Source organism: Alligator sinensis, unplaced genomic scaffold (assembly GCF_000455745.1).
Source record: "Alligator sinensis unplaced genomic scaffold, ASM45574v1 scaffold460_2, whole genome shotgun sequence".
NCBI lineage: Eukaryota > Metazoa > Chordata > Crocodylia > Alligatoridae > Alligator > Alligator sinensis.
In genome coordinates, this window is record NW_005842668.1 from 15,807 (window position 1) to 27,753 (window position 11,947).

The following is an 11,947-nucleotide window of genomic DNA, read 5'->3' on the forward strand; positions in this document are numbered from 1 at the left end:
CCCCCCCCCCCCCCCCCCCCCCCCCCAAAAGTGCCAGATCTATACAGACACTGGGCGAGCCTGGTCAACTACTCTGGCACATCTTCTGGGTATGTGCTGGGCTCGGCACAGGAGTGCACTGAGTTTAAAGTAAAGTGCCATTTTGGGGGGTGTTTTTTAATGTCTGCAAGCACCCATGGTGCCTAGCATATTGGATCTCCTAGGTGCTTATTATTAGTAATGGGGTTGTGAATCTACTGGGGCTGTGCTAGTGAAAGGAGATGCTTTACAGGTTTCTCCAGGACAGTACTAGCTCTAATTCAGCATCTGTAGTGCCTTCTCCTCTTCCTGTCTTAAGCTCCCAGTGCATTTTACCACCAGCAGCTATTCTAAACTTATGTTTCCAGATGTGCCTGGTCCTGTGATAGTTTGTGAATGGGATGTATTGAACCACTTTTATTCATAAGAGTTCACGAAACCTGCTCAATGTAGATGGCCACTAGTGAAAGAAGAATATTTTAATCCTTCCAAAACTTCCAGAGCAGTCAGTCTTACTCATGCTCTTAACTCTAATGTTTAAAATAATGTAATATGCAAATTACATATTAAACTAAAGTATTTCTTGTTTCCTTTAGGCTTATGGGTTTTCAATTGCAGATTCCTTTTCAGCATTCACCCATGTTGACAAAGATCATTTTATTGTGTTTCTTGCCATACAGGTCCACCTTGCCTCCAGTCCTATTTTGGATGCCTGGTATGGTGCCCGGGATTGGGCTCTGGAGTACATGAATCGTGAAGAAGGGTGGATAACCCGAAAGGATTATGAAGAAAAAGGTGGAGAATACCTCAAGGAGCACTGTGCTTCAAATGTTTATGTTCCCATTCGCCTCCCAAAGCAGGCCCCACGGACAACAGAAGCTCTAGCATCCAGCAAAGTGCTGGCAGCTAGTGTAAGCAATTCCAGTGACCAGGTATAGCAGGGAGCCTTTAATTATGCAGCCAGTGTTAACAAGATCATATTCTGTGCAGTGGAGCAGTTGTTATCTTACATAGACTGCAGACTTGAGCATTGCTGGTTGGGCACAGAGTGCTTGACATCTCAGGTGGGAGGTGCATCTCTTGAATGATCAGGATGAGGAGCTGCTCTATGCTACTAAAGCAGTGACTGGCTTTGTCGCAGCACTGCAGTGTGAATGGTGCCAGTGCAGAACATGGAACTGGCTCTAGCTCTACATGGAACAGAACAAAAGGACAGATGAAAACAGAAGATAAATATTTCAGATGATAAAGACAATCAACCTCACAGAATCTGGCATGTTTCCTATTACATATGATGTATTTTATAGTATTTCAAATTAAATGTACTTTTTATATTGTGCTCTTCTTTAAATGCCTTTTTTGGAGAAGCAGAGTTTGTAATGTGGTACGAGTCCAGCAGGGGTCTCTCTTGCCCAGTGCTGTATGAGAGGTTTGTAAGATGGCCAACACGCATCACTGGTTTTAAATTAAGAGGGCAGAAAACTGAACAAACTCAGTGGCACCAACATTTGCTTGAATCGGTTCTTCTCTTTTTCTCCCCCAGGCACTCCCAGAAAAACCACTACAGGAGAAAAGTATAAAATGTACAGCCCTACATTTCTTCCAGTCATGAAAAGATTTCCTTTGTCCCAAAGGCTACAGCCCGATAGGATTGCCATATCCTAAATTATGCTTAAATTGCTTTGGTGGATCAATGTTTGGGCACCAATAATAGATCCACTGTCATTTATTCTGCTCTCCCATGTAGGAATTTGGTGTCTGTTCCTCAACCCAACATAGGCTGTCAGCTTTAAGCTGAGTTGTAAACCCACTATAAATGCATAGTGGCTGCAGCTTTCTAGGGAGAAGGGTAAAGTCCTGTAAACTTTATAGCAAGGAAATGGGAATCAAAAAAGGTTTATAGCCTGTGCATTGAAGAAAGACCTGTAAGTGTTTTTATTCTCTCTCTCTCTCTCTGCCAAATAGTTATCAGTAACACATAAATATGGCCAACCAAACCCTGATCTTTGGGGTTTTTTTGACAGACTGTATGTGCCTGATTTCTCACTTTTCTTCAGACTCTCTTTCATATACACATCATCCCAAATCACAGAGTTAAACATACCAAGGAGAGAAACTCTCAACCCCTTTTATCTGAATACATAAAGATAGTTGCATATTCATTAGGTCACAGTGAGTGTATCTACACATGCATTTACTCCAACCTAGATTTACTGTGCAGTAAAATACTGCACAGTAAAAGATTTTGGGTAGATGTCTATACATACGGAGATTAGAGAGAATATTTGCTTCCAGTTCCCTGCAGCCCTACAATGTGCCCCTGTGGCCACTGGGGGAGTTCCAGGCTCTCCCTGGGTGCTAGCCCAGAGGCTGGCAGGGAGCACCGGTCCAGGAGGCAGCTGTCTCCTAGTCTCGGGAGGCTGCCTGCTGCTGGGCCAGGGACAACGTCCCCCTGCCCCCGACAGAGCTTCTGGCCCTGGCTTCCTGATCAGGGGCATGTGGCTTGAAAAGAGCTGCAGGGGCTGCGAGCTGCCCCACTGGCAGACTGGGGCAGGGAGTTGAGACCTGTCCATCTCCTGCAGCTCTTTCTAATCCCTGTGCCTTGGTCACCTGATTAAGGCATGTGGTTGGGACCAGCTCCTGATTATGACAGTTCACAACCAGCCCCAGGCTGCTCATGGAAGTTTGCCTGTGTAACCCAGATCTGGCTGGGGACTGCCTGAAACAGGACAGTACCCAGCCACCTCCAGACTGCATGTGCTTCCCTGTGCAGCCTGGGGCTGGATGGAAACTGTCCCGGTCAGGGGCAGGTCAGAGCCAGCTCCAGGCTGGGTAGGGAACTGTTACCATGCAGGGAGCTCCCAACACCAGCTCTGTGCTGGTGGAGAACAAACTCCACAGCCTGTTCTGCCCTAGCTCCGCACTGGTGGAGCTGGGTGGGGAACTAACTCCCTAGTCCCTGCCTGCAGGGAGCTCCCAGAGCCAATTCCACAACTGCAGAGCCACTGCTGGGAGATGCTTATCTCCCAGCCTGAGCCCTGAAGTTGCAAGGCTCGGGCTGAAAGACCCCCTCATCTCCCAGCCTAAACCCTGTGACCACGGGGCTCAGGATGGGAGATGAGCAACTGCCCCACAATGGTGGAGCCGCTGCTGGGAGATAAGGGTCTCCCGGCCTGAGCCCTGTGACTGCAAGGCTCGGGCTGGGAGATGAGGGTCTTCCAGCCTGAGCCTTACAACTGTGCGGGCCGTCTCCAGATCCCATCCTCGTCACCATGTGCGGGTGGCGGGGAGCGATCCGGGCCCTTTTTCGCGCCGCGCGGGCTGTGGCCAGCAGCCCGGGCTCGCTGGGTCGGAGAGAACAGGCGACACACTGGAATTAGGTACGGACGTGTAATGGTTGATTCAAGATTGTTTACTTACACCCTAGATGGTCGCAGTGTAGGCTGGATAGTTTCCCAGGCACAGCTCCGCTTAAATCCTCATTTGAGGACTCAGACAACATTCGATCACTCCCACGGAGTTGTCGAGGCTCTGTGGATCCTTTTGTTCACTCACAATTCACTCACACGAAGTTTGCTAGGCTCCGTGGGTCCTTTTTTTGCGCGCAGGGAGAGGGATACGTCGAGGTTTGCGCTCGGTGACGGGGAGAGGCTAGAGGCTGATCAGACCCCTGTTGCCTGCTTGAAATGCGCTGGGTCCGATAGGTTCCACAGCGCTTAGAGATCTTCACACAGCGTGAAGTCTCCTCCTCCTGGTTGTGGTAAAAATACATTATGACCTGGTCCTCACTTGAGTAATAGCTGTATGAGGCCCTCATGAGGCCCTCATGATCCCTTGTGTAGGAAGCACAAGGCCTAACGACTGAGTTGTGGGTTTCTTTTTCCTTCCTGCTTGCTCTGCATTTTGTAACCATACTTGCATAATGCCCTGAAGTTACACTAAGGTATAAGGTTACTAAAAGACACTAACTTTGCCGCAGTTCCCCTTTTCCTCTGCGCATGCGACAGAACTTTTTGCCGCAGTTCCCCTTTTCCTCTGCGCATGCGACAGAACTTTTTGCCGCAGTTCCCCTTTTCCTCTGCGCATGCGACAGAACTTTTTGCCGCAGTTCCCCTTTTCCTCTGCGCATGCGACAGAACTTTTTGCCGCAGTTCCCCTTTTCCTCTGCGCATGCGACAGAACTTTTTGCTGCAGTTCTGCTTTTGAAATACGCATGCACTAAACTTAACAGGAGATATTAACCAATAGCAAACTAAGCCTAGCCCATGAGATAAGACGTAACAACAAGGAAATTGTGGTACTGCCAATAGTTGTATGACACGTTGTAGCCCTTTGTTTGTGTAAGCTATAAAAGTGTAACCCCGAGAGAAATTCGGGGTTGACACTGCTTTGAGCATCAGCTCCTCTGTCGACATTGCTTGCACAATCAATAAACTCATGACGGACTCACCCTGTGTGTAACTCTCTCCTTGAGGTGAAATTGGTCTAGCCTCCAGGGGCACGAAACTAGCCATTTGGCCAACATGGTGTTCGTGGAGTCCTCCCTTACGGGGGTTCTCCTCGGAGTTCTCCAACTTGGGCGGAAACCACCCAAGCCTTTTATACGGCTAGCAAGCCAATCGCTAGCCGCAACGTGAATAATTTAACGCAAGCCAATAATGGGGCTCGAATTAGAATACAAATGGCGGGAACTCTTTGCACCGAGCATTTCTTAGCTGCAAAGAAGAAATGCACCCTGCAAAGAAAGCTACAATTTGGCGGGAATATAATTCTGTGGTGCCAAAGCACACACAAAAACAAAAATCACAACTTTGGGTTGTGACAACAACCATGGGGCTTAGGCTGGGAGATGGGGCTTAGCAGCCTGGCAGTCACAGAGGCACAGCTGGGAGATGAGGCTCTCCCAGTCACCACTCCACGATCTTGATCTGGGAGCAGGGAGCTTGAAACTCCCTGCTGCCAGGGCAGGTGGACATAGTCCCTGCCCAGGCTACTATGGTGGAATCTACCCTGGCAGCAGGGAGCTATTTCCCGCCTCCTCGTTGATGGCTGACTGGGAGCAGATTTGGCTTCTGGCTAGGCATCTATACAAGCGCTATGGAGCCGTTACTAATGCCAAGTAAATCTGCTACTTGTATTGGCAGGTAGCAAATTTACTCAGGATTAGGGAGATTTACTGTGTAGTAAGCATGTGCATGTGTAGACTCATGTGCTTACCTCACAGTAAACTATGCTAATTCACCATTAAGCATCTCGTATACATGCCGCACCCATTGCGTACTAGCTTTCAGCAAACTCAATGAGAGTTTTCTGGTGATGGACATTTGTTCAGTAGCAATTGAACTGAAACTTCATAGCTATTTTATATATGTCACTGACTATGGCAGCATCATCTGGCAACTCTGGGATGGTCTGGACAGAGTAGGTGAACTGAGTAAGTATATGGATAGCATTTACTAAGCATTGGATAGCATTTACTAAGCCTGCCTTAAATATAACTAATGCTTTAGGACAAGAGTTGAAAGTTCATTCTATTGTACTTAAGCCTCTGAAAACCAAGACAAATCAAATTAAAATGCAGCTGCCCTCTAAGTTCTGAAATGTTACACAGTACTGGCAGTCAACACTGCATTACTAAAGTTTGTGGGTAACTAATTTCCATTGATTTGAGGAATTGTTGGCAGTGCATGGGATGCAAATAGATGGCACAGGGAGGCTTCCAAAAAACACACCACTGCCACCTAACTGCTCAAGCAGAGGAAGGTAGTAACTAATAGGATGCAAGGAATACCTTATCAGCTAGAAGTAGAGTTAAAGGGAACCCCAGACTTTGTCCTTCACATTCAGGACTTGTGCAGGAAGGAGAGATTCAAAGAATTGTACTGGTATCAAGTGGCTCATTCATCTCAATGGGTTGTCCTCAGACAAATCACAACACTTCAAAGAAATTAATTACAGCTTGATGCATTAAGCTTGAGAGGAAGGAATTGGTGTTTTCTCCGCTTTTCAAAGTACATCCCTGTTCTCCTCCTGGATTGTCAACTTTCAAAATGATCTTGCTATGCAGACAGAGTACTGTACTGGGAAATGTCAAAGTTCATGTGAGGAACCATTTGCTGAGAAACACCTTGATCAAGTGAATCCATGTTTGTACCACAGTCTGTAGTGGCTTGCTAATTTTCAAATCAATCTTCCTAGGCATATGCAGTTTAGGGCACGTTGAAGTCAAGGGGCTCCTTCCTAACGTCCTATCGCACGAATCCTTTGCTCAAAGGACCCAACCTACAATACTATCCCAGCTGTAATGTAGCACAACAGGGTTATAGGGGAGAGGCAGTGCCAACACAGATAAGATTACATTAGGATTTCCAATTTAGTGTAAGTGGAAGAAGTCTACAAAAATTGCCTTTTGGGTAATTGGATCTTTTTTTTTTTTTTTTTAAGTTCTTATTTGTGGACAGCTTGATGCTTTCTGCAGCAGCAGAAGCAACTCTTGCAGACAAAGCTGTTTTAGCTTTTCAACCAGCTCTCATTTTCAGTGCCTTGCCACTGGCTGTCAATTCAGTGGTTTGACTTTCTTTAAAACTTTGGCAGGGAACTTGTTTGTTTAAATGAACTAAAAGAGTATAGTAAGTTAAGATAATAGAGCCTGTCACAATTTCAAATACATTTATTTTTAACAATAAACCTATTTATTTTTAATCCTTGTGTAAATTCAGTGAAATGCTACAGAGTTGAGGCTTGTTATTTTTCAGGATAAATTGACTAGTGCCAAGTGGGAAAACAGTAACCTTAAACCAGTCCTTAGCATAGAGCTCCATTAGAGATGTACTTTTGGGGCTCAAAAGATCTTTGATCATACTAACATTGAGAGCTGCAGTTACTGGGCGGGGGGCACAGGGAAGGGGGGTGGTCATTATATTTCATTCTTCTGGAGCCACAGCATGATTATTTTACAGTACTCTACTTTTGCTAATAAGGACAATCTTCCCTCCATTTACTGTTGTTCTCCTATAGAGGATAGTTCTAAAGACTCTATAGGCTCCCCGCAGAGGTGGTGCAACTTTCAAGAAAAGGACACTTTCCAGAAACATTTGGATGCTCATCTTGCTGAGATCCTTTGACCTTAGCTGACTTCCTGCCTCTTGGGCAGGGGGCTGGATCTGATAATTTTACAAGGTCCCTTCCAGCCCTAATGTCTATGAAATCTATAAAGTAAAAGATTAAGTCTGCTTGTGGATTTTATACTGGGGTTTCATTGTTTTTTAAACCAGCATCTTTGCTCTCATGGCAGAAGCTCCAGAAGGAGCCCCTGTAGAACAAGGAGCTGAATTCTGTTAAGGCCCAGCATCTTTCAAGATGGACTACGTAAGCATGTGTATCAGAAAATGCCATAAACTAAGCTATTTAACAATAAGCCAACATCAGCTTTAAGTACTATGGTGTTATCATATCACTAATTCTACCCCTTGATCTGAATTTGCACCATTGAACTAGCAATAAGTGTGTCCCTTAGCTGCTTAGTCCTGGCTTCACAATGGTAACAGACAAGACAATGTTGCTGTTTGCTGAAAATTAGTTTAACTGCTAAGAGGAAAAAATTGTGAGTAAAGCCATCCCAGACCAAACTAATATGCCTAATGGCAAGGTTCTTTTAGATGAGCAATCTAAATATTCTATCTACTGTGTGCATCTTAATTTGGAGCAGCATAATCAGTACGATGGAACCTGTCAGATCAGCTGTTCAAACAGCTTTGAAAAAGTAAAAATGTATAATGTCCAAAAATAGTAACTATTGATTTGTCACTTTATCCCATCACTAAGTGTAGAGCAAATAAGTACAGTCATTGGCTGTTAAAAACAAATTTCATCTTATGTTCTAGATTTATCATCAGTCTTTTTTTTAATTACCGTCAGTAGTGGCCCTATGAGCTGTGAGTTACCTACACCCCAATATTGCTGCTAAAGACAGAACAAGGTACTACGTTGTTCTTAGATGTTTGGGTTGGAAGGAACCTTAGCAGATCATTGAGTCCAACCCCCTGCCCTGGGCAGGAAAGAGCACTGGGGTCAGATGACTCCAGCCAGGTGCATGTCTAGCCTCCTCCTAAAGACCCCCAAGGTAGGGGAGAGCACCCCCCCCCTTAGAAGCCGATTCCAGATTCTGGCAACCCTTACGGTAAAGAAGTTCTTCCTGATGTCTAACCTAAATCTGCTCTCCATCAGTTTGTGCCTGTTGTTCCTAATGACTCCAAGAGGCAACCTGGTAAACAGAGCATCTCCTGTTCCTTACTTTCCCCCTCCCCCAGTGAACTTGTAGGCAGCCACAAGATCACCTCTCAACCTTCTCTTGTGGAGGCTGAAAAGATCCAGGACCCTCAATCTCTCCTCACAGGGTTTTGCCTGCAGGCCCCTAACCATACAAGTGGCCCTCCTCTGAACCCTCTCAAGGTTGTTCACATCCCTCTTGAAGTGGGGCACCCAAAACTGGACGCAATACTGCAACTGTGGCCCGACCAATGCCGCATAAAGTGGAAGTATCACCTCCTTGGACCTGTTTGTGGTGCAGCTGCTAATGCATGATAAAATGCAGTTAGCTTTACTGATTTCTTTGTCACATTGACTACTCAAAGAGCTAAACCGAGCAGGGTGCAGGGCCCAGGGCAGATCAGTTCATGCCCCACCCTGATCCCGCATGCCCTGGATGCAAAGAAGCCGCTGCTGGTGGCGGGGAGGGAGGTAGCGAGCGGGCAGAGATGAAGCTGGCGGCAATGGTGGCACAGAGTCGCCACGGCCACTCTGGCTTTGTGGGGCCTCCCAAAGTGCGGGGCCCAGGGCAGTCGCCCTGATTCCCCCCATCTCGGGACAGCCCTGGCAACTCATGTTCAGAGTCAACAGTGACTCCAAGATCCCTTTCCACTGCTGTGCTGCTGAGAAGGTCCTTCCCCAGCCTGCCAGTGTGCTGGTGATTCCTTCTCCCCAGGTTCTTCCTCCTAATCTTAGTCATACTGTACTTGTGGACGAGATTTTTTTTTTAAATAGCTGGAGGGATTTGGATGCCTAATTTACATTAATTATAATTGAAATCAGGTATAGAAATCCCTTGGGAAGCCAAAAACCTTTCAGCCTGTTAATTGAGTTATGCCACATGAGACTAGAAGAGGCAAAATGGGCAGTGATCAGTCTCAGAGGTGAAGATTTTTTTGCTGGGTTTTGGCTTTTAGAAAAGGTGATAAAAGTGACTTAGCCCTGGAAAAAACTCTATGCCTTGGCTGCAAAAAAATCCACCCTCATCTCCCTCCTGGGAACTTGAACAGTTTATGCTTTGATGTTCCAACCAGCCTTTCCCAGCTTATTTCTTAGGCCTTGAAGCCATGGCTTCTAGCTAGGGTGTTTACACAATGCTTTGCAATGTAATACACATACCCTTGCAAATGTTTTGTAAGCTAGGGAAGTACTATTATCCCTGTTTTATAGATAGGAGGGACAACTATGTTTAATATGGTGAATTCAGGACTACCTGTGCCCCTGTTAACATACAATTCAGTCATCACTTCATTTAGGTCAAAGAACATAAATGTGCAAATTCACAGCTGTGAAAAAAAACTCAGCAAGCTCAGTCTATTCAATCTAGAAGAGAACTCAAACTTAAATGCACCTTTCACAAGGTCCCTAACTTCTCTAAAGGGAAATTCCAGTCTGTGAGAAGCTCTAGAGACTAAACAAATGTCACACTTTCATTTGAGCAGCATGCAATGCTTGCTGTTAAATGTTCAAGACTTTCTTCTGTTCCCTGTACCATAGAAACTTCAAATACTGCAATAGCCGCCTTCTCAGAATCTTCATTGAGCCAGCCCAAGAATAGGACTCTCTGTCCCACTTAATCTCTGAAATATTTAAGAAGCTGTGTCAATCCACTTCAGAGAAGCAAATGCCCTTCAAGTAGCACTTCCCTCAATGTTTCTAAGAGGGAAAATCCAAACTGAGATGGCTTACAATGATAATGTAACCACCTACCCTAAACTGGAAATGTTGATGTAGAGATGAAGAATTTATTTTTTCATTTAAAACTATCCACAAAAAATGTAGCATTTTCTGTGAATTCTCTATTGCAAATAGATCTGCTGTCCTGTTTCATGTGCTCCATTCCCATATGTCACCTCTGTTTTTTTTCTTATTAGCTATGAAGTGTTCCCTAAGGCTCACTTCCATTTAGAGTATTTTATTGCTCAAACCCCATTAATCTAGCACCTCTTATGACAGGTATCCTTCAGGCTGACTCTTGTTCTCTATGTGCTTAGCTGCCTAAATTTAGTTGGTGCACTGTTCTCCTCCCCCTCATTCTTCACACAAGCCGAGCACTGGTTCTCTAAGGCAGAAAGGTGGCATAACATTAAGTTATTTTTATTTAAAAGTTCTTCCTTTCACAGTCTTGCTTTCTTGTGAGCACTAAAGGTTTGCTTCTTTATGCAGTGCTGTGTAGCTTAGCAGTAAGGGCACTGGACTGGAAGTCAGGAGATCTGTGTTCTCTTCTCTACTCCCTAGTTAAATGCATCCTAGAGGGAAGCTGTTTGCTTTGAGGAAGACACTTCATTGTGCTGTGCCTCAATTCCCATCATCTGTAAAAGTTGAGATAGTGCCTATCCAAACTACTTTGAGATCTGAGAATCAAATGATGAGGCTTTCACCCATGGGAATGAACCCAGTTTCAGGCTGCACACTAATATCTAAATTTTGCTTTTTCGTGTCTAGACTTAGAAACAGTAAACCAGAAGCTGCTTATTCTATCAATCCCCTAAATGTTGTGGTTCAGTAGCTCTTATTTATCTTTCACGTTGTTGAAATGATTTTGTGAAGATATTTAGTGTCAGATCAAAGAGCCTGCTAGCAAAGATCCCTGTTTCCAAATCAAATTTAAGTACTTTTCCTCCATAGATATGGCTGTATAGTTAAACCTTGCAGCATTCCAGAAAAAAAATCTGGTTTTGCTCAGGCCAAGATCTATATTAGTGAGAGGAAAGAGGAGTGTTCAGAGGGGACAGTTCTCCATGGCTAAATACAGACAGTAAAAAAGCCCGAGACTGAATCAATTCAGTCTTTTCAGGATAGTTTAAGCTGCAAAAATTAAACTGAGAAACAACTGGACACACATTTACCTTTGATTCAGGAAATGCAGCCTCATACCTGCAGTGGATCAGGCCAAAAGCTTGGGGGTGCTAGAGCACTGCTCTGTGGCACTTCCTCTTCCTGCTGCCCCTGAGGTCTCTGGAATTTGCAGTCCAGCATCACAACAGCAGGACTCTGCGGCATTGCTCATCACTTCCTTTTTCTGCTTCCAGGTGTCTCTGGGATTTGTAGTTCACAGTTGTAGCCAGCAGTAACTTTCAGTAAGTTTAGCAGGGCAGGGTAGCTCTGTACTTGGGGGAAGTGGGTTTTAACCCCCCCTCCCTGGCCCCAGCCAGGGTTTGCCTGGTGGGGGAGGCAGTCCCTGCCTCTTTCCCCCCCAAGCCCAACCTCAACCTCTCTGCTGGAGTAGACAGCCCAGCCCAGGGCTACAAAGCATGCTGGGAGACTCTGATTTAACTTGAACCAGGAAGGGGTTTGGGACAGAAGTCCCATAAACCAGTTTGACCCCAAACATTTAAGTCTGATACTACACTCAACCAGGTTTATCTTAAACCAGTTTCTGCCATTTTGAAACTGGTTCATGTGCACTGAACTTCTGTTCTGTCACAGGCTTAAACCAGTTTCTGGTGACTTAACCCAGTTCATGTACAACTTCTGTCCCTAGCCCATGAGAACATTTAGCCTCCATATTCTGGGATGAAATTGCTTAGGTTGTCTGAGCTGATCTTAGCTGCTAGGATCATGAACAGGCCTTTAAACCAGAGCCTTACCATGCACAGGCTTTACAATGCAAAATAACTAC

General features: G+C 45.3%; 1 protein-coding gene across 1 annotated transcript in view; it reads left to right on the forward strand.

Moving 5' to 3' along the window:
• Nucleotides 1–1,357, forward strand: part of ACTR5 (ARP5 actin related protein 5 homolog) — a gene marked incomplete at its 5' end in the record, with an annotated part of 17,158 nt that extends 15,801 nt beyond the window's left edge. Inside the window, one exon of the mRNA XM_006033836.3 lies at nucleotides 699–1,357. Coding sequence (XP_006033898.2) covers nucleotides 699–956 — 258 coding nt within the window. The remainder of the gene's footprint in view (nucleotides 1–698) is intronic.
• Between the last annotated feature and the right edge of the window lie 10,590 nt (nucleotides 1,358–11,947).